Raw genomic sequence first — 22,870 nt, forward strand, 5'->3', positions numbered from 1 at the left:
CAAGATCTTCCCTTCATAAAGCCATGCTGGCTGTACCTAATCAGTCCATGATTCTCTAAATACTCATAGATCCTATCTCTAAGAATCCTTTCTAACAGCTCACCCACCGCAGACGTAAGGCGTACTGGTCTATAATTCCCTGGACTATCCCTACTACCTTTTTTGAATAAGGGGACAACATTCGCCACCCTCCAATCCTCTGGTACCATCCCTGTGGACAACGAGGACTCAAAGATCCTAACCAACAGTTCAGCAATCTCCTCCCTCGCCTCACGAAGCAGCCTGGGGAATATTCCGTCAGGCCCCGGGGACTTATCCGTCCTAATATTTTCTAACAGCTCCAACACATCCTTTCTCTTGATATCTACATACTCTAGAACATTATCCTTACCAACACTGTCCTCAGCATCATCAAGACCCCTCTCCTTGGTGAATACTGAAGAGAAGTATTCATTGAGAACCTCACCCACCTCCACAGCTTCCAGGCACATCCTCCCACCTTCGTCTCTAATCGGACCTACCTTTACCCTAGCCATCCTCTGCTCTTCACATACGAGTAAAAAGCCTCAGGATTCTCCTTAACCCTACTCGCCAAAGCCTTTTCATGCCCCCTTCTCGCTCTCCTCAGCCCTTTCTTAAGTTCCTTCCTTGCCACTCTATATTCCTCACGAGCCCTGACTGATCCTTGCTGCTTACACGTTATGTATGCTGCCTCCTTGTTCCTAACTAGTTGTTCCACCTCTCTTGTCACCCACGGTTCCTTCACCCTGCCATTCCTTATCTGGCTCACTGGAACAAATTTATCCCTAACATCCTGCAAGAGATCCCTGAACATCGACCCCATCTCCATAGTACATTTCCCTTCAAACATGTCATCCCAATTTACACTCCCAAGTTCTCGCCTTATAGCCTCATAATTTGCCTTTCCCCAATTAAATATCTTCTCATCCTCTTTGCTCCTATCCCTGTCCATGACAATGCTAAAGGTTATGGAGCAGTGGTCACTGTCCCCCAAATGCTCTCCCACCGATAGATCTGTCACCTGTCCCGGTTCATTACCTAAAACTAGATCTATTATGGCATTCCCTCTAGTCGGCCTGTCAACATACTGTGTCAGGAATCTGTCCTGGACACACTTAACAAACTCTGCCTCATCTAAACCTTTGGCACTAAGCAGGTGCCAATCAATATTTGGGAAGTTGAAGTCTCCCATGATAATAACCCTGTTATTTTTGCATCTTTCCAAAATCTGCCTCCCAATCTGCTCCTCAGTATCCCTACTGCTACCGGGGGGCCTATAGAATACTCCCAGGAGGGTAACTGCCCCTTTCTTGTTCCTAACTTCCACCGATATTGACTCTAGAGAGGATCCTTCTACATTATCTACCCTTTCTGCAGCTGTAACAGTGTCCCTGACCAGTATCGTCACCCCTCCTCCTCTTCTCCCCCCCTCCCTATCCCTTTTAAAACACTGAAAACCAGGAATATTCAATATTCATTCCTGCCCTGATGTCAGCCATGTCTCTGTGATAGCCACAATATTGTAGTCCCATGTACTTATCCAAGCTCTCAGTTCATCTCCATTGTTCCTGATGCTTCTTGCATTTAAGTAAATGCACTTTAGCCCATCCACCTTACTACTTTTATAGCCAGTACTCTGCCTCTCCTTCCTCAAAGCCTCTCTACCTGTCAGATCTGACTTTTCCCCATCCCCTTCTCCCTCTGACCTACTCCTCCGGTTCCCTTCCCCCTCACAATCTAGTTTAAACCCTCCTGAACCACCCTAGCAAACCTGGCTGCAAGGATATTGGCCCCCCTCAGGTTCAGGTGTAACCCGTCCTCTCTGTACAGGTCTCACCTTCCCCAGAAGAGATCCCAATGATCCAAAAATCTAAACCGCTCCCTCCTGAGGACATGTGCTCAGATTTTTGATTAGGGAACTTGATGGGGCATGGAATGCGCTGCCTGGGCCGGTGGTGGAGGCAGGTACATTGGTCAAATTCAAGAAATTACTAGATAAGCATATGGAGGATAGAGCGATATGTGGGAGGAAGGGGTTAGATAGTATTAGGCGAGGTTTAAAGGTCAGCACAACAATATGGGCTGAAGGGCCTGTATTGTGCTGTACTGTTCTGTGGTTCTCTGATGATATCGACATTCTTGTTAACAAAATAAAGTCACTGAGCCAAATGAGCTACTAGCTTATAGTTTTCAATTAACTATCAATTTGATTCCTTCCTATATGCAATGATTAACTACAACTCAGGGAATAAAATACAGGGAATTGAATGATGTGAAATAAAACCAGAAAATGTTGAAAACACTCAGCAAGTCAGATGAAGAGTCTTGGCCTAAACATCAACTCTGTTTCCCCCTCCACAGATGCTACCTGACCTTCTGAATGTATCCAACTTTTTCTCTTTTTATTTTAGATTTCCAGCATCTGAAGTTTTTCTTTTATTTTCTTTTATTTTCAACCTGATGTGAGCATTCTACTGAATGCTGTAACAGAACCTAAAGTAGTACACTAAGCTCCTTCTCTGAGGGCATCTTTTTCTTTCCATCCTTTGTATTTGAATTTCTCCCCCAAAATGGGTGTGCTAGTGTAATAGTTAAATTGCTGGAATGAGTAATCCATAGCCCACAGTAATAATCCAAAAATTGTGAATATCAATTTGTGTCAAACATAGGTAAAAGATAGCTGATCAATCCATCTTGTGTTCCATCAGGAGGCAGCACACAAGTTTACAAGGGAACTCTGTATACTTTTGGACAGGAGTTTCCATGCCCATCATTTGGTATACTCTAGTGGTCCCACCACTGACAAAGCCAGCCAAACCCAGTAAGACATAGGTACCAGTTTGGACTTGTGGCAGGTGATGTGAGAAGCAACTTGAGGGATGCCCACTTGACAACGTTGTGGACAAGCTAAGTGTGACAGCATTGGCAGGTATACTTTGGAGACCAAAGCCCACCATCCCTGCAGTGTGTGCTTTTTCCACCCCCTCAACTGACTTGGGATTGAGAGAGGGCTTCACTGAGTCTCTGCGGGCCAGCACTGAATGTGACCTCCTGGCCAAACAGATACCCAAATCCTCAGTCACCATCAAAATCAATTGCTAATTCTGGTTCATTGAGGAATATAGAAAAGCAGCTTCTGAAAATTGAGTGGGGTGACAATGTAAATCTGCAACACAAGGCTTCCATGCATGCTATGAAGCAAATCATGGACCGAGCCAAGTATCCTACAGTCATTGAATCTGACCCCAGCAGTTGCATTTATGTTGCATCTTTAACGTAGTAAAATGTCAGAAACTGCTCCACATTTGCATTTTTCTAACAAATTTGGCAGCATGCCATATCAAGAGATGTTATCACAGACTTGGTAAGAAGTAGGTTTTATAATCTGTCTTGCAGGAGGTTAGAATGACAAAAAATTTAGGAAATGAATTCCAGAATTTAAGCCCAATGCAGACTAGACTACAAGGCCCGTGCATGGAGACATGTTCGAGGACTATTGACGGTGAGCTGGGGAAGAGAGAATGGAGAGAGTTAAGAAACTGCAGCACAAGCCCACATTCATGCTGAAGAGTGAAGGGCATTTTGTACAATGAAATGATCCCAGAATTAGTGGATTAAGTCAAGGCTTGAATCATCCAATGTAAATAATGGTACATAATTAAAAGGAGGCAGCAGCTTTAGCAAAATCACTTAATCTGCATCAATGACAATTATATAAACACATAATCCAGTGATATCCCAAATGACTTTTTATATTTAAACAGAAAACCCCAACACAAGCACAAAAAGACACATCTGAATCATTTGCAATCTCCTTCAGGCACAAGTGCCTTCTCACTGCCTCCTTTCATCTCTGCTCGCACTAATGCAGGTCTTTGGCCAATCTCTTCAGTTCAGTCAAGGAACAGTTGGGTCCACTATTTCTATCCAACATCAACGTAACCCAATAATATCCTTGAAGTGAGGATATTGTGACCAGAACTGCTTCAGAACCAGCCATACCCCAAGTCAACTGCTTAACGCCTACCAAACAATGTGGAAAACTTCCTTTGTATGTCACCCCGGCCAAATACCACTCCAAACGCTACTTGGAATCAAAGCAAATGATGGACTATATCATCAAATAGGAGTTACTTAATCAGCCACCAGTGACAGTTTGAGTTCCTACAGAACTTCTGGGTTCAGATATCATTACAAACCTGGGCTCAAGCAAGAGGTGAATTCCAGAGTGAAGTAAGAATGACTCTGCTTGATGGAGAATATTACTAATTGCTTTGGTGGCCCAGTGGTACCTGCTGTTCTCAGAGGGTGAGAGCTCTATGAAAGGCTTAAAAAGTCAAAGAACGAAAGGCCAGTCAACCACTGAGGATTTAACGGGAGTTGTCATTTGTGGAGGAAAAGAAAAATTGAAGTGTTCAGCTGTAAGGGCATATCGAATGGTTTTTAACTCATGAGGTCCAAGATTCTGGTGCCTTTATCAATGTGGTATCTCACTGGGTCTTGCAAGTGCAAGTTCCATTTATTGAAATGATTCTACAACTGGAGCAGAACTACACTGAGAACATAATTTCCCATTACTTGATCTAATATCAAACCCTTTGCTGGGTAAATTTACATTTGGCTTGGTAAGAAGTTCTATTCATTGTAGTAATTCCATTCCCATCTCCTCTACCGACCTCTTTGGTCCAATTAACATTGTTGTAGTTGAAATCACCCCTAGTTATTATTCTAGGATTTCATCTCCTTTCCCTTACTTGTCTGTGTATACCTTAGAGTGTGTGACTCTTGGTCACTGACCTCTCGTGATCATTTGCAGAAGGTTAAGGCCAGGATCAACACACAGGCTGATGTAGTCTTCAGATTTGCAGGTTTGACTTGGGATGCTGAAGCAGACATACAGTGGGCTTCCACTCTCATGCTCCTGTACTCTGCTGATGATTTCTGTGCGTCGGTTCAGTCGATGAGCTGCCATACAAAAACCATTGACACATGACTGAACTTGGCCATGTGGGCAATCACTGAAACTTTAAACTTGACCCAGCTCAGTGCTGTCAAACACAGCCCCTCTTCAAGATGCTCTCACACAGAGAGGAAATGTCAGTAACCTCTGCATCAGGACTTCTCAGAACCCCCAATTCACTGCATTACCTTTGTCTCATCAGTTTCAACATTGGTGACGGATGGAGTGAAACCTGGACCAAAAACACTGCCTGAAACAAGGAACTTGTACAAGACCCAGCGCCGAGGCTAATTCGGGTTCCCCTGCCTAAGCAGTTGCTGTAAATAAGACAAGGGAGGTGTTGCCATTTCATGCACAGATGGCAAACCCCGCTTGGTCTGTGAATGTGGAACCCAAATCAAACAACGGGGCGCTTCACATCTGCCCTCGCTCCATTTTCAATACCTTTAAGGTAGAGTTTCTCCCCAGAATAACCATGCATTGGCTTAAGTCCCCAAATACAGTTGCTCCAGTGGTACACAGGAAGAACTGACTGACTGACTTACATTGTATACAGCATCTTTCATGTCTTTTCAGAAGTGTAGAATCCTAGAAACTGGAAAGACGAAATAAGAGATGGGCAGGAGTTGGCTGATTGGCCCCTCGAGCTTGCTTCACAGTTAATAAGTTCCTGGCTGAGACAGTCCTGGCCTCTATCACTTTCCTGCTTTCTTCCCATTCCCCTGATAATTTGTCTGTCAATCTCTGCCCTGAATATATTCCACGACTCCATCTCCACAGCTCTCTGGGGTAGAGAACTTCAAAGCATCATGACCTTTCAAGAGATGAAATCCCTCCTCATCTCTGTCTGAACTGGGTGGTCCCTTATTCTGAAACTACGCCCCCAGTTCTAGATACCCCCTAGTTCTAGATACCCCCGCTGTGGGAAGCAGCCTCCTAGCATGCAGCCTGTCAGTCTCCTTCCGAACCTTTTCATAATATCACCTCGAATTCTTCTGAACTTGAGTGACTGTAGGCCTAACTTACTCAAGCTCTCTTCATCCCTGTAATCGACCCACTGAACCTTCACTGCACTGCCTTCAATGAACATATAATTCTTCTTTAAATATGCAGACCAAAACTGTGCATGGGACTCTAGGTTAGTCTCACTAGCATGCTTTAAAGTTGCATCAAAATTTCCCCGCTTTTATACTCCAATATAGGACAACATTTCATCTGCCTTCCTAATAACTTGTGGTACCTGCATGCTAACTTGTGTTTCACACATAAGCGCTCCTAAATCTTTCTGTACCACAACATTTTGTTGCTTCAAACTATTTAAATAATAATTTCTTTTTTTGCACTTCCTTCCAAAGTGGATAACTTATTTTCTATTAGTTTGTGGCTTCCTCATAACTTGCTAATTCGTCTTTCACTATATGCTTGGTCCAAGATCGTAAAAAGTTGGGGCCCCAGCACAGATCTCCAGAACAGCCCATTGGTTACTGATTGCCAATCCAAACATCAGTCATTTATTTGGACTCTTGTCTTCTGATAGTTAGTCAATCCCCAATCTATTTCAATATATTATCCCTAACTCCTTGCAAACTTGGTACGTTATCTTTTTTACGTGGCACCTTATCAAATTCCTCTGGAAATCCCAAATACAGGTACAGCTGCTTGTTCCCCTTTAGCCACCATTTTTTTTACTTTCTCATGGAACTCTTATCAAATTTGTCAAATGCAGTGTCCTGTTCATAAAGCCTTGTTAACTCTGTTTGACTGTCGTACGGGTTTCCAAATGGACTGTAATTAGATAAGATATCTTTATTCATCACATGTACATCGAAACACACAGTGAAATGCATCTTTTGCATAAAGTGTTCTGGGGGCAGCCCGTAAGTGTTGCCACGCTTCCGGCACCAACATAGCATGCCCACAACTTCCTAACCCGTACGTCTTTGGAGTGTGGGAGGAAACCGGAGCACCCGGATGAAACCCACGCAGATAAGGGGAGAACATACAAACTCCTTACAGACAGCGGCTGGAATTGAACCCAGGTCGCTGGCGCTGTAATAGCGTTACGCTAACCGCTGCACTACCATTGCCTCCCATAACAATGGATTCTAGTGTTTTCCAAGTGATGGGTGTTAGACGAACTGGCAGATGGTTTCCTGCCCTCTATCTCCCTCCTTTCTAAAATAGTACAGTTTCATCTGCGAATTTCCAGTCCTCTGGGATCTTTCTCTTTCCACAGGTGCTGACCGACCTTCTGAGTATTTCCCACGTTTTCTGTAATTAATTCATGTTTCCAGCACCAGCACTTCATTCGATTATCATTGTTATTGTTTTTGTTTAGCTCCAAATAATGTCCTGGGTGAGGGGAGGAGCTGGTGCTTGGAGATAGAGACAGAGTTCTTGGCAGGGACCAAAGACCATGACTTTGTGAAAGGGAGTTTCAGCTCATCCAGGAAGAGGCCTCAAGCAAGCAGTGTGACAAATTAGGGAAAGTGGATCTTTTCATTTATCCTCTCTTGGACCTGAAGTATATAATCTGTGTCTTTGAATACATTTGAATGACATCGTTAAAAGCAAGATTATAAATTGAAAAGCTTCCACAATTGCATGTTCTAAAAGCGCTGTGCCTAATGTGCGTGAATGAATGTTGGATGGCTTGAAATTTCAATTTTCATACTTAATAAAAGAATATATGGTAGCTTCGTGTTTTCCTTGGACCCCGATTGTTTGCGTTGTATTTCAAATTACAGCTAATTTGATTGGCAGGAAATTTAAGGGTAAATTGATGGTGACAAATTAAGCCTAATTTCGGGTGTTATCTTCCCAATTTTGACCTTGCAGCAATTACATTCCCAGGTGGGGAAAATAAAATCAGCCTAACTGAATTACTGAGTTACGTTTTGAAAAGTACTTCATTCTGGTGAGAGGCTTTTTGCATCTTTTCCAGATTTTTCCAACTGCTTTTGTGCTTTCTCTTTGACAGCACGAGATCAGATTTAAACCCTGAATATGGAAAGAGTGCACAATTGTGAAGCAAAATATTTTCATGAAATCTTTGTGTATGATTTTTTGACCTAATTACAGGCTAGAATTAGTTGTTTTTATAATAAAAGCAGCCTAATGAAATTATGCAGAGCTCCTGGTCAGAATATTTTGTATGATAAAATATTGCAATGTTTTGCCTTTGGCAACACTTTATCATTTAACTGTCAGAATTTGGAATTATAATTACAGAGAAAGTTCTGGCACAGCATCAAGCAATGTTTTATCTTTATTTTCAGGTCAGTGTGGAAAATGTTAGCGATGACACTGAAGAAGCCCAGGTCACAACGCCTGAATTAATTCGATATGAGTACCACGTTGTCTACTCCAGTAGCTACCAGGCACCTGTGCTGTATTTCCGAGCTTGTTACTTGGGTATGTTACGCTCAATGAAAACGAAATTTAAGCTTCAGTTAATTTAACATTTAACCGCTAAATGTTTTAAACTCTGTTTCTCCTACTTTAACGTATTTGCTTCATGGCTGACACCCTCTATCCATTTCTCTTCCTCAGCTCTGGGCTTTTGAACGTGTTCCCCTTCTCACCAAATTCTCTCGGTTCACCTGGCTCCTTGGTTTCATCTTCTGCTGCTCCTCTGTTACACGTATCTCCCCCACACAACCCTCCACACAATAAAGTTCATACACTTGAACAGACTTATAACCTCTCACATCTTCAGCCTGTACCTCCTTCACTTTCATTTTTGACATTCACCCATGTCTTTGCTGCTGTCGTACAAAATCTGCCTTTTTCCATTTTAATATACTCAGCCCTATTAATATACTCTCTTATGGGAAATCTTTCCAACTTGCTCCCCATTCTTTTCTTGCTGCCTCCTTCTCATCCAAACTTTCCTGACCTCTTTCTCCCCTCCTTTCACCTTTTTACACAGTGCTATGTAATTCTTGGACTCAGTAGCAACATCTTCTCGTTCAATCTCTCACTCTGGTAGAGCACTGCAACGTGTGACTGAGCCCAGTTTACCTCTGTCATTATCCAGCCTCCTTGCTCTCCCATCCTGCCTCTGCCCCATATTTCTCCTGACCCTCCCCCCACCTCTGTGTCTACCTGACCCTCCCAGCCTGCCCTGCCTCTCCCCTGCATCTCCTTCCCTGCTGAGCCCCACCACTCCCAGCTCACCTTTCTAACCTCGTCATACACACCAGCAGAAACTCCTTGGGCTGAATCGCCTTTTTCTAGGCTTTGAGGTCCAAGGAATTCATGAAAAATGCCCAGCCCCACTCCTTCTCCAATTCAGTGGTCACCTCCAAAGTGTCCAAATACAGATTACTATCTTAAATGGAATGAAACCAGGAAATGTTATGGGGGGCACCATATTTTGGAGAGTTAATGAGAACAGCTTTTGCCATGAGATGCCAACATGTAGTCAGATCTGAGTGGAGAGAAAACAGGGTTTCCTCATGATGAGACACATCCTTCACCCTGATGCCTGGGGTAACCAGGGTGTCCCTGAACAAGTCCCAGTTTCCATACTAACCTCAGCCTTGGACAGCAGTTTCTGGTGGCAGCTGCACCTTTGCTGCTTTGATCATTGAGTCATTGTTGATATCAAGAGAGAGGATGTGTTGGAGCTGTTAGAAAATCTTAGGACAGATAAGTCCCCGGGGCCTGACTGAATATTCCCCAGGCTGCTCTGCTTCCTCTGACATCTCCCTTGAACTTCCCACCCATTACCTTAAAGCCATGCCCTCTTGTAGTGAGCATTGGTGCCCTGAGAAAAAGGCGCTGGCTGTCTACTTGCCCTAGATCCCTTAGTCTCTCCTCATAATCCATACTCTCCAATCCAGGCAGCGATCCTCGGCAGGATTGCCAACTCAGGGGTTAGGAAGCTGGTCTGCTGAGCTTGCCCAGGTTAAGGTTGGCACAAGTCTCCTTTCAAGTAAATCGGACACACTGGTCCCCAGGAGAAAGGGAAATAGTTACTGTTTGTGCTATTTAAGTTAGCTTCAGTCTTTTCATTTTTTCAGTGTGTGTGAGTGTTTTTCAGTGTCTTTAAAAAAAATGTTGTGAAATAGATTAGAGGTTTGTGTTTACAGATTATAAGTGTGACTGTCTGTGAATGTCAGGGTTGTGCACAGTCAGTCACACTGATACGTGTGATGTCAGTGTACCGAGGGGCTGAGCCACACAGCAGGCAGTGGTTCTGGAACTCCGGCTGGCCACTCACTCTGACACGGATCCCCTGCGGTGTGGGGCCTTTCCTGAATTGATGGAAATTCCACTCAGTGGAGGTCTGCTGGGAGCCTCGCTGGAACAGAACGGAGGGTGCCCAGTGGTCCTAGGGCAGCACAAGACCTGCCCAGTTACTTCGCTTATTTCAGAGTGTAATGTTAATAATAATTTACATCAGAAATGCAGCTTGTTGCAATGAGAATCAAATGAAAATCTGGGGCTGTCAAGGGAGACGTTGATGCTGGCGGAAGCCTAACCTCACTTTTGAGTCTGAAAGGGAAGAGGACAAGTGTGAAGTGATGCATTTCAGGAGATCGAATGTGAAGGCAGAATACAAGGTTAATGGCAGGACTTAGCAGTGTGGAGGAACAGAGGGAGCTTGGGGACCACATCCATAGATTCCTCAAGGTTACCACGCAGGTCGATAGGGTTGTTAAGAAGGTGTATGGTGTGTTGGCCTTCATTAGTCAGGGTATTGAGCTCAAGAGCTGCGAGGTAATGTTGCAGCTCTATAGGACTCTGGTTAGACCACACTTGGAGTATTGTGTTCAGTTCTGGTCACCTCATTATAGGAAGGATGTGGAAGCTTTAGAGAGGGTGCAGAGGAGATTTACCAGGATGCTGCCTGGATTGGAAAGCATGTCTTACGAGGATAGGTTGAGTGAGCTGGGGCTTTTCTCTTTGGAGAGAAGGAGGATGAGAGGTGACTGGATAGAGGTGCACAAGATGATAAGAGGCATAGATCGAGTGGACAGTCAGAGACTTTTTCCCAGGGCGACAATGGCTAACACGAGGGGATATAATTTTAAAGTGATTGGAGGAAGGTATAAGGGGGATGTCAGGGGTAAGTATTTTACACAGAGTGTGGTGGGTGTGTGGAACGCACTCCCGGCAGAGATTGTGGGGTCAGATACATTACGGACATTTAAGAACTCTTAGATAGACACATGAATGATAGAGAAATGGAGGGCTATGTGGGAGGGAAGGGTTAGATAGATCTCATAGCAGGATAAAATGTCAGCACAACATTGTGGGCCGAATGGCCTGTACTTTGCTGTAGTGTTCTAGGTTTTATGACAGCCCAGACTGGAGCAACACACAAAATGCTGGAGGAACTCAGTGGGTCAGGCAGCGTCTGTGGAGGGGAATGGACAGTCGGTGTTTGGGGGCACACCCTTCATCAGGACCGGAGAGAAAGAGGGGAGACGCCAGTATAAAAGTTGGGAGGTGGTGGGGGAGGGGGTGGAGCAAGAGGCAGGTGATTGGTGGATTCAGGTGAGGGGGGAGGTGATTGACAGGTGAGGGAGGGGGGAGAGTGGGACTGATGTGAGAAGCTGGGAGGTGATAGGTGGAAGTGACAAAGAGCTGAAGAAGATGGACTCTGATAGGAGAGGACAGTGGAGCATGGAATAAGGGGAAGGAGGTGGGGAGGGGAAGCGGAGGGAGGAACGTGTGGGTGATGGGAGATGGAGAGGGCAGGGGAGGGGAAAGGGAAGGGGTGATGGGGGCCGGGGGGATAAGGGAAAACAGAGGGGGCACAGAGGGGAGTGATTACCAGAAATTGGAGAAATCGATGTTGATACCGTCAGGTTGGCCCAGACTGAAGATAGGACATGTTTACAGAATTTCATCCTGATCAACATTGTTGGCATCACACTTTCTATGCAGCATCGGCCATAGAGTCACACAGCACAGAAACAGTCCCTACGGCCCAACTGGTGTATGCTGACCAAGATTCCCATTTGCCCAAGTTTGGCCCATATCCCTCTAAACCTTTCCTATCCGTGTACCTGTCCAAGTGCCTTTTAAATGTTGTTAATGTTGTTATTGTACCTGCCTCAACCTCTCCCTCTCGTTCCATATACGGACCACTCTGGGTGAAAATGTTGTCCCACAGGTCCCTGTTAAATCTCTCCCCTCACACCCTAAACCTGTGCCTTCCAGTTCTTGATTCACCAACCCTGGGAAAAAGACTGCACATTCACCCTATCTGTGCCCCTCATGATCTTATACACCTCTATAAGATCACCCCTCATTCTCCTACGTTCCAATGAATAAAGTCCCAACCTGCCCAACCATAACTCAGTCCTTTGAGTCCAGGCAACATCCTCGAAATTTCCTCTGCACTCTCTCCAGGTCACCAATACATGTTTGTGCTAGTAGCAGCTATATTAACATTGTACTCTGAGGCATACTAATGTAAGCTTGGATAATTAATCCACACCTAAGATCAAATCTTACAGCCCTTTTCTTCCCTATCGTAAGAAAGTTGCTGATATTATGTGTGCTTAAGCTGTAAGCATTGAAATTATTCTGATAAATCATTGAAAGATATATGAAAACTTTTGAATTACGACTGATTTCATAGAGATCTCAACTTGTATTGTTAAGCGATGGACCAGGTCTCGCAGAATACATTTTATGCAGTATCATCCTTGTGTTGTAATTCACTAACTGCATATAGAATAAAACTTCTCATTTCTTTTAAATTCTAGATGGCAGACCTCTTGCACTGAAAGAAATTTGGGAAAGTGTTCATGACTGTTACCAAGAAAGTCTTTCTCAGAGACTATGGGAAACTATCACACAACAGGTAATCAATCATATATACAATAAAACTCATTCAAATTAGTTTTCCACATCAGCTGGAAATTTGAGTAAAATGAATTATTGATCATTTCAAGCTGGTCAACATCAACAGTTTGGGGATATTTTCACTAAGATAGAACAATGGACCATGTTTGCACTTGAATCCTTTAAGGATGGTAGGGATGAAACCCAATGGTTCTGCTCTGCTATTAAGGTCAAATGGTTTCCATATCCACATTGTAGGATCCCAATTGTATAGTAAATTGTGGGGTGAAGATTGCTGGCCTGTATGGAATGGGTGATCAGCAACTATCAGGGCACATTCAAGGCACCAGGTCTCAGTGCCTTGATGGGAGTAGATTGACCCTAGGCCCTTCCCAGCTGAAAAACATAACATTGGCAACATAATGCATCGGTTACCTTTCTTCAGAGAGATTATTTTCCATTCATTATTGGAATGAGACCCTTCGGGCGAAGCCAGCATTTGTTGGCTCCAGCTCAGTACGTCGAAGCAGACCGGTTTCCCATCTGCATGAATCCCATTTGTCTGCATTAGGTCTTTATCCCACAATGCCTTGCCTATTTAAGTGCCTCTCTAACTGCATCTTAAATGCCATGTTTGTATCTGAGTCCTCCTCCGGCAGCACCTTTCAGACATCAACCACTCTCTCTGCAAAAGAAACTTTTCCCTCCATCCAGATTAGGAGAGATACTGTAAGGACGAGAAGACATGGCTTTAGGGTGAAAGGGGAAAAGTTTAGGTGGAACATCAGGGGGAGCTTCTTCACTCAGAGAGTGGTGGGAGTGTGGAACGGGCTGCCATCTGACATGGTAAATGTGGGCTCACTATAAAGTTTTAAGAATAAATTGGATAGATATGTGGATGGGAGAAGTCTGGAGGGGTATGGACTGGGTGCAGGTCAATGGGACTAGCGGAATAAAGTTTTAGCACAGACTAGAAGGGCTGAATGGCCTGTTTTCTGTGCTGTAGTGTTCTATGATTCTATGGAGCCTCCTATAAAACTCTCCCTCTGACCTTAAACCTAGGTTCTCTTGTTTTTGATACTTATCGTAGGGAAAAAGATTCTGATGATCTACCCTATGCATTAGCCTCGTAGTTATATGTACATCTGTCAGGTCAGCTCTCAGCTCCTTTGGTCCAGGGAACACAAACCCAGCATATCCAATGTCACCTTATAACTAAGGTCTTCCAGTCTAGGCCAAATCCTGGTGAATCCCCTCTGCACCTTCTCCAGCACAGTCACATCCTTCCTACAGTGTGGTGACCAGAACTGCACGCAGTATTCCAGCCGTGGCCTAACCAGTGTTTAATAAAGCCGTACCAAGGTGGCCTTGCTGTTATACTCTGTGGCCTGGCTAATGAAGACAAGCATCCCATGTGCTGCCTTCACCACTTTACCAACCTGGTATTGGTATTGGAATTGGTTTATTATTGTCACTTGTACCAAGGTACAGTGAAAAACTTCTTGCATACCATTCGTACAGATCAATTCATTACACGGCGCATTGAGGTAGTAAAGGGTAAAAACAATAAACAGAATACAGAGTAAAGTGTCACAGCTACAGGGAAGTGCATTGCGGGTAGACAATAAGGTGCAAGGTCAAACAAGGTAGATTGTGAGGTCAAGAGTCCATCTCATCATATAAGGGAACCCTTCAATAGTCTTATCACAGTGGGATAGAAATTGTCCTTGAGCCTGGTGGTATGTGCCCTCAGGCTCCTGTATCTTCTGCCTGATGGGAGGGGGGACAAGAGAGAATGATCAGGGTGGGGGGGGGTCTTTGATTATGCTGGCTGCTTCACCAAGGCAGCGAGAGGTATAGACCTTTGCTGACATCTTCAGGCCTCTTGGACCTGTACACCAAGGTCCCCTTGTTTCTCAGTGCTGGCTATGGTATATGTTTTTTTTAATCGATGCACCATAGAAAGCATCCTATCTGGATGCATCACGGCTTGGTATGGCAACTGCTCTATCCATGACCGCAAGTAACTGCAGAGAGTTGTGGACACAGCCCAGCACATCACGGAAACCAGCCTCCCCTCCATGGATTCCGTCTATACCTCCCGCTGCCTTGGTAAAGCAACCAGCATAATCAAAGACCCCACCCACCTGGGTCATTCTCCCCCCTCCCATCTCCTCTGAACTTACCCCACCACCCCCCCCCCAGCCTTCAATGCATGCCCTCTGGTATTAGACATTTCAACCTTGGGGGAAAGATACTGGCTGTCTACTCCATCTATGCCTCTCATAATCTTATAAACCTCTATCAGGTCTCCCCTCAGCCTCCGCCGCTCCAGAGAAAACAACCCAAGTTTGTCCGACCTCTCCTTATAGCTCACGCTCTCTAATCCAGGCAGCATCCTGGTAAATCTCTTCTGCACCCTCTCCAAAGTCTCCACATCCTTCCTGTAATGGGGCGACCAGAACTGAATGCAGTACTCCTGATGTAGCCTGACTAGAGTTTTATAAAGCTACAGCATAACTTCCTGACTCTTGACCTCAGTTCCTCAACTAATGAAGGCAAGCATGCCATACACCTTCTTTACCACCCTATCAACCTGTGTAGTCACTTTCAGGGAGCTTTGGACTTGAACCCCAAGATCCCTCTGCACATTGTTAAGGGTCACTGTTAAGGGTCCTGCCATTAACAGTGCACTGTCTCTTTAAATTGTGCAAAGTGCAACACTTCACATTTGGACAGGTTAAGTTCTACTTGCCATTTCTCCGCCCATATCTGCAACTGATCGATATCCCGCTGTATCCTTTGCCCGTCTTCTGCACCATCCACATATCTTCGTATCATCTGCATTCTTACTAACCCACCCATCTACATTTTCATCCAGGTCATACGGTATATATACATCACAAACAGCAGAAGTCCCAGTATGGATCCCTGAGGAACACCACTAGTCACAGACCTCCAGTTATTCCCATTGACCACTACCCTCTGTTTTCTACGGGCAAGCCAGTTCTGAAAGCAAATGTGGATCCCATGCATCTTAACCTTCTGGATGAGCCTCCCATGAGGGACCTTGTGAAACACCTTACTGCAATCCATGTAGACAACATCCACAGCTCAACCTTCATCAATCATCTTCATCACCTTGTCAATAAACTCAATCAAGTTAGTAAGGCTCGACTTGCCCCAAACAAAGCCATGCTGACTGTCCCTAATTAGGCCATGGTTTTCCAAATACTCATAAATCCTATCCCTAAGATTCCTCTCCAGTAACTTCCCTACCACTGATGTGAGACTCACCAGTCTATAGTTTCCAGGATTATCCCTATTTCCCTTCTTGAAAAACTTAGCTACTCACCAGTCCTCCGGGACCTCGCATGTGGCTAAAGAGGACATGAAGATATTAGTCAAGGGCCCAGCAATCTCATCTCTTGCCTTGCCTCTCTCAATAACCTGGGGTGTATCCCATCAGGACCTGGGGACTTATCCACCTTAACGTTCTTTAAGAGACCCAATACTACCTCCTCTTCTATCTCAAAGTGCCCTAGCGTGTTAGCACACTCCACACTGATCTCCCTACCCTCCACATCCTTCTCCTTGGTAAATACTGACGCAAAGTACCCATTTAGCACCTCGCGCACATCCTCCACCTCCAAGCACATTGGTATTGGTATTGGTTTATTATTGTCACTTGTACCGAGGTACAGTGGAAAATCTTGTCTTACAAACCGATCTTACAGGTCAATTCATTACACAGTGCAGTTACATTGAGTTAGTACAGAGTGCATTGAGGCAGTACAGGTAAAAGAAAAATAACAGTACAGAGTAAAGTGTCACAGCTACAGAGAAAGTGCAGTGCAATAAGGTGCAAGGTCACAACAAGGTAGATCATGAGGTCATAGGTCATAGTCCATCTCATTGTATAAGGGAACTGTTCAATAGTCTTATCACAGTGGGGTAGAAGCTGTCCTTAAGTCTGGTGGTACGTGCCCTCAGGCACCAGTATCTTCTACCCGATGGAAGAGGAGAGAAGAGAGAATGTCCCGGGTGGGTGGGGTCTTTGATTATGCTGGCTGCTTCACCAAGACAACGAGAGGTAAAGCCAGAGTCCAAGGAGGGGAGGCTGGTGTCCGTGATGCACTGGGCTGTGTCCACAACTCTCTGCAGCTTCTTGCGGTCTTGGGCAGAGCAGTTGCCATACCAAGCCGTGATACATCCTGATAGGATGCTTTCTATGGTGCATTGGTAAAAGTTGGTGAGAGTCAAAGGGGACAAACCAAATTTCTTTAGCCTCCTGAGAAAGTAGAGGCGCTGGTGAGCTTTTTTGGCCATGGCATCCACGTGGTTTGTCCAGGACAGGTTGTTGATGATGTTCACTCCCAGGAACTTGAAGCTGTCCACCCTCTCGACCTCAACACCATTGATGTAGACAGGTACATGTACACCGCCCCCTTTCCTGAAGTCAATGACCAGCTCTTTTGTTTTGTTGACATTGAGGGAAAGGTTGTTGTCATGACACCATTCCACTAAGCTCTCTATCTCCTTCCTGTACTCCGATTCATCACTGTTTGAGATACGGCCTACAACGGTGGTATCAACTGCAAGCTTGTAGATATGAAGTTAGAGCAGAATCTGGCCACACAGTCATGAATGTATAAGGAGTAGAGGGCTGAGGACGCAGCCTTTGAGGTGCACCAGTGTTAAGAATAATCATGCTGGAGGAATTGCTGCCTAACCTCACTGATTGCGGTCTGTTTGTTAGAAAGTCATGTTCCCTCCTTTATCCTTGAGTGGTCCTACCCGCTCCCTAGTTATATTCTTGTTCTTGGTGTATGTATAGACTGCCTTGGGTTTCTCTTTAATCCTTCTTGCCAAAGACTTTTCATGACCCTTCCTGGCTCTCCTAATTCCGTTCTGGCTTCTTTATAATCCTCAAAAGCTCTGTTTGATTTTAGCCTCCGAAACCTTACATACGTTTCCTTTTTCTTCTTAACTAAATTCACCACTCGCTCGTTATCCAGGGTTCCCTTACCTTGCCATCCTTGTCCTTATAAGAAATAGGAGCAGGAATGGGCCATCTGGCCCGTCGAGCCTGCTCCGCCATTCAATAAGATCATGGCTGATCTGGCCATGGACTCGTCTCCACCTACCTGCCTTTTCCCCATAACCCTTCTTTCCCTTACTATGCAAAAATCTATCTAACTGTGTCTTAAATATATTTAATGAGGCAGCCTCTACTGCTTCCCTTGGCGGAGAATTCCACAGGTTCACTACTCTTTGGGAAAAGCAGTTTCTCCTCATCTCCGTCCTAAGTCTGTTCCCCTGAATCTTGAGGCTATGTCCCCTGGTTCTAGTCTCGCCTACCAGTGGAAACAACCTTCCTGCCTCTACCTTATCTATGCCTTTCATAATTTTATATGTTTCTATAAGATCCCCTCTCATTCTTCTGAATTCCAGCGAGTATAGTCCCAGGTGACTCAATCTCTCCTCATAGCTAACCCCCTCATCTCTGGAATCAACCTGGTGAACCTCCTCTGCACCGCCTCCAAAGCCAGTATATCTTTCCTCAAGTAAGGAGACCAGAACTGCACACAGTACTCCAGGTGTGGCCTCACCTGTACCCTGTACAGTTGCAGCATAACCTCCCTGCTCTTAAATTCAATCCCTCCAGCAATGAAGGTCAACTTTCCATTTGCCTTCTTGATAACCTGTTGCACCTGCAAACCAAACTTTTGTGATTCATGCACAAGCTCTCCCAAGTCCCTCTGCACAACAGCATGCTGCAATCTTTCACCATTTAAATAATAATCTGATCTTCTATTCTTCCTTCCAAAGTGGATGACCTCGCATTTACCAACATTGTACTCCATCTGCGAAATCCCTGCCCACTCACTTAACCTATCTATATCTCACTGCAGTCTCTGCATCCTCTGCACAATGTGCTTTCCATTCAATTTCGGATCATCGGCAAACTTAGATACGCTACACATAGTCTCCTCTTCCAAATCATTAATGTATATCGTGAATAGTTGTGGTTCCTTCCAAGGGGACATTACAGTGTGGATCCAGAACTGGCTGGCCCACAGAAGGCAAAGAGTGGTTGTTGAAGGGTCGTATTCTGAGTGGAGGTCGGTGATCAGTGGTGTACCTCAGGGATCTGTACTGGGACCCTTACTCTTTGTGATTTTTATAAACGACCTGGATGAGGAAGTGGAGGGGTGGGTTAGTAAGTTTGCGGATGACACGAAGGTTGGGGGTGTTGTGGGTAGTTTGGAGGGCTGTCAGAGGTTACAGAGGGACATAGATAGGATGCAGAGTTGGGCTGAGAAGTGGTAGATGCAATTCAACCCAGATAAGTGTGAAGTCGTTCATTTTGGTAGGTCAAATATGTTGGCGGATTATAGTATTAATGGTAGGACTCTTGGCAGTGTGGAGGATCAGAGTGATCTTGGGGTCCGAGTCCATAGGACGCTCAAAGCGGCTGCGCAGGTTGACTCCATGGTTAAGAAGGCATATGGTGTATTGTCCTTCATCAATCGGGGAATTGAATTTAGGAGCCGAGAGGTAATGTTGCAGCTATATAGGTCCCTGGTCAGACCCCACTTGGAGTATCGTGCTCAGTTCTGGTCGGCTCACTATAGGAATGATGTGGAAGCCGTAGAGAGGGTGCAGAGGAGATTTACAAGGATGCTGCCTGGAATGCGGAGCATGCCTTATGAAAGCAGGTTGAGGGAACTTGGCCTTTTCTCCTTGGAGAGATGGAGGATGAGGGGGGACCTGATAGAGGTATATAAGATGATGAGAGGTATTGATAGGGTAGATAATCAGGGCTGAAATGGTAGCCACAAGAGGTATAAGGTGCTGGGGAGTAGGTACAGATGAGATGTCAGGGTAAGTTTTTACACTCAGAGAGTGGTGAGTGCATGGAATGGGCTGCCGGAATCGGTGGTGGAGGCGGATACGATAGGGTCTTTCAAGAGACTGTTAGCTAGGTACATGGAGCTGAGAAAAATAGAGGGCTATGGGTAAGCCTAGTAATTTCTAGGGTAGGGACATGTTCAGCACAGCTTTGTGGGCCGAAGGGCCTGAATTGTGCTGTAGGTTTTCTATGTTTCTATGTTTCTTACTGGAACGTATCTGTGCAGTTGGTCTTTAAACACCCTCCACATGTCAGATGTGGACTTGCCCAAAAATAGCTGTTCCCAATTAATTATTGCTCCCGTAATTTGCCCTGTCCCAATTTAATACTCTCCCGCAAGGTCCATACTTAACCTTATCTATGGCTATCTTAAAACTTAAGGAGTTGTGGTCACTGTTCCCTACTGAAAGGTCGGTCACCTGGCCAGGCTCGTTACCCAACACCAGGTCCAGTCCGGCCCCTCCTCTTGTTGGACTATCTACGTGTTGATTTATCTACCCTTCTGGATGCACCTAACAAATTCTGCCCCATCTTGCAATAAGGATGTCCCAGTCCTATATTAGGGAAGTTGAAGTCACTCATGACGACAATCCTGTTGCTTTTAGACCCTTCCCTCATCCCTGCACACCTGTTCCTCAGTGTTCTGGTAGCTACTGGGGGGGTCTGTAGTATAATCCCATCAGAGTGATTGTACCTCTCTTAGTTTTGTGTTCTACCCATATAGAACGGATGGGACAAATGGAAACCTCTGTTGGGGTTTCTATGGTGATTCCAATGGTTATTGAACCATCAGGTTAATAGATTTATAGTGATAGTCAGAGAGAAAGAAAACAGATTAAGGCTGAGAACTGCAGCTCAGAGCTGTTCCTGAGACCTAAAACCAAAAGGAATGCTCAGCAGATCACCTGCAGCAGAACTGGCCAGATTTGATACAAGCAGTGAGAGTGAGTTACTTCAGCTTATTGAATTCAATAATTATTGTGTCCAAGTGGTGTTCCTCAAGCTTGCTTTGAGCCTCATTGGAACAGTGCAAGAGGCCAGGCAGATAGGTCAGAGTGGGAGTAGTGTGGAGAATTAAAGAGACAAAGTTAACTCTGTTTCTCCTTCCACAAACATTGACTGATCTGCTGAATGTTTCCAGGATTTCTAGTTTTTTTTACCTTTAGATTATTACATCTCTGTTTGTAGCATCATTGGTTGCAAAGCAGAGTTATGAAATATCTGATGTTAAAGCGATTTTCCTTTGGTGCTGGAAGTATTAGAAGAGTGATACCAGTGTGTTGCTGTATTACCATAAAACCATAGAACCATAGAAAACTACAGCACAGAAAACAGGCCATTCGGTGTCCAAACACCAGAGTACAGGCTCAGTCAGCAATGTTCAGGGACGGAAAGGGAAAGAAAACAGAAAATCCTGGAAATACTAAGCGGGTCAGATGGCATCTGTGAAGGGAGAAACAGAGGTTTCTTGGTCGAAGACCTCTTGTCAGAGTAGGAGAACTGGAACAACAGGTGTCTTTTAACTTGCAGAGCTGGGGGAAGGATGGAGGGAACGAAGCCAACGTCTCGAAGATGGAGACCAGATGGTGTTGTCAGAGGTGAACATTTAGCAACACAAATTCATAAGAGGCAATGACCACACTCTTCCGGTTATTACAAATAATTTAAAAGGTTGCTTCCTATTCTAATACCTGTGATTATCATTACATTATTCTGATTCTGTGCCAGTGATCTTCCCAGAGTATTGCAAGAAACACTGCAAGATAAGCTATCAACAGTTCATGGCTGCATGGAGCGATTGCTTAACACTGTGCAAGTGCTTGCCAGTGAAAACATCTTTATCACATGCCCAGTGAGAATGAGACACAATGTGCAAGGACAAAAAGTTTTCTTGCCTGGCAGACTTCCCAAAAGTGCGTGGTGTTCCAAATGGAACCCATGTGGCTGTCAGAGCTTCACATGTGGAACTGAATGCTTCAGGAAATGTACCACTCTATAAATGTGCAGACTGTTTCAGATCACAGAAATCCTATCCAGTATATTAATGCCCATTATTTATTGAGTAGCTCAATGCTTCTTTTGTATGCAGCAGTTGTTGCAGTATTTCAGTTGGTCATGAGATTGAGTGGGGTTATTGGACAATACTGTCGCTCTCTACTTGAAGATCCGTAATTGTTGATGAATGTTCTGGATTTTGAAAGGAGCTACTAAGAACTTGAAATTTGCCCACGAGTTATTACTGGGGAGAGTGAAGCCACACAGGTCCACTGAGTGAAGAGCGAGACCATTAGAGAATGGGAGGGACATGGGCCCGTCACAATCTGTTCCTGGCTGTCAATGCCAAAGTGTGATGTCACAGGACAGCATGCAACTGATTGGTTGGTATTTCTTCCCAGTCTCTTCTGATTGGCTAAGACCTTCAAGTTTGTTCATGAAGCTAAGGAGTATATGCTTAAAATAATTAAATCCAAACTAATTAAATAGAGCACCTACTATGACTACCCTCTTAATATAGATCCATAGATCCTTCACTGTTTGTTTTGGTATTACTTGCTAGTTTTCTCTCAATCACTTTTCTCCCTCCTTGCCAACTGTTCAGTCTCTTGCTGCTGGTTCTTGTAAAACTCCCAGTCCTCTGATCTACCACTAGCCTTTGCTACTTTCTGTGGTCATGTCTTTGATTTAATATTTTCCATATTCTCCTTTGTTAACCACATATGGTTCAGATTTCTCCTGGGATCCCTCCGTCCACTGACCTGTCCATTAGCCTATTTACCTCGCCCATTCCAGGCAACTCTGCCTTCATACGATTGAAATTGCCATATTGAGTTGAGGACATTGGTTAGGGACACAGGCGTTGCCCCTCACACTGTGTTCAGTGGAAGGTATTTGAGTTGAGGACATTGGTTGGGGACCACAGGCGTTTGCCCTCACACTGTATCCAGTGGAAGATATTGAAGCAGCTATTTCATAACGTTCAGCACATTTATCCCAACCAGAATGAGGGACTCGATGAGGAAGATGAACCATCAATGGTTAGTAAAAATGGTCAAGGAAAACATTAAATCAAAACGTAGAACTTACTAAATGGCAAAAGCTAGTGGTAAAACAGAGGAGAGAGAGTTTTTCAGCAGCAGTGAGAGGCTGAAAGGCCAATAAAGACAGAG

The 22,870-nt window shown here is 44.7% G+C and overlaps 1 protein-coding gene across 7 annotated transcripts in view; it reads left to right on the top strand.

The window, feature by feature from the left end:
* The window catches only part of atg10 (ATG10 autophagy related 10 homolog (S. cerevisiae)), a 202,086-nt gene that overhangs the window by 145,864 nt on the left and 33,352 nt on the right, over positions 1 to 22,870 (top strand). For all 7 annotated transcript variants that reach the window (XM_052019787.1, XM_052019789.1, XM_052019792.1 and 4 more), the window contains 2 exons: positions 8,260 to 8,395; positions 12,709 to 12,806. In XM_052019787.1, the coding sequence (XP_051875747.1) occupies positions 8,260 to 8,395; positions 12,709 to 12,806 (234 nt within the window). The remainder of the gene's footprint in view (positions 1 to 8,259; positions 8,396 to 12,708; positions 12,807 to 22,870) is intronic.

The sequence above is a fragment of the Pristis pectinata genome, chromosome 7 (assembly GCF_009764475.1).
Source record: "Pristis pectinata isolate sPriPec2 chromosome 7, sPriPec2.1.pri, whole genome shotgun sequence".
Lineage (NCBI taxonomy): Eukaryota > Metazoa > Chordata > Chondrichthyes > Rhinopristiformes > Pristidae > Pristis > Pristis pectinata.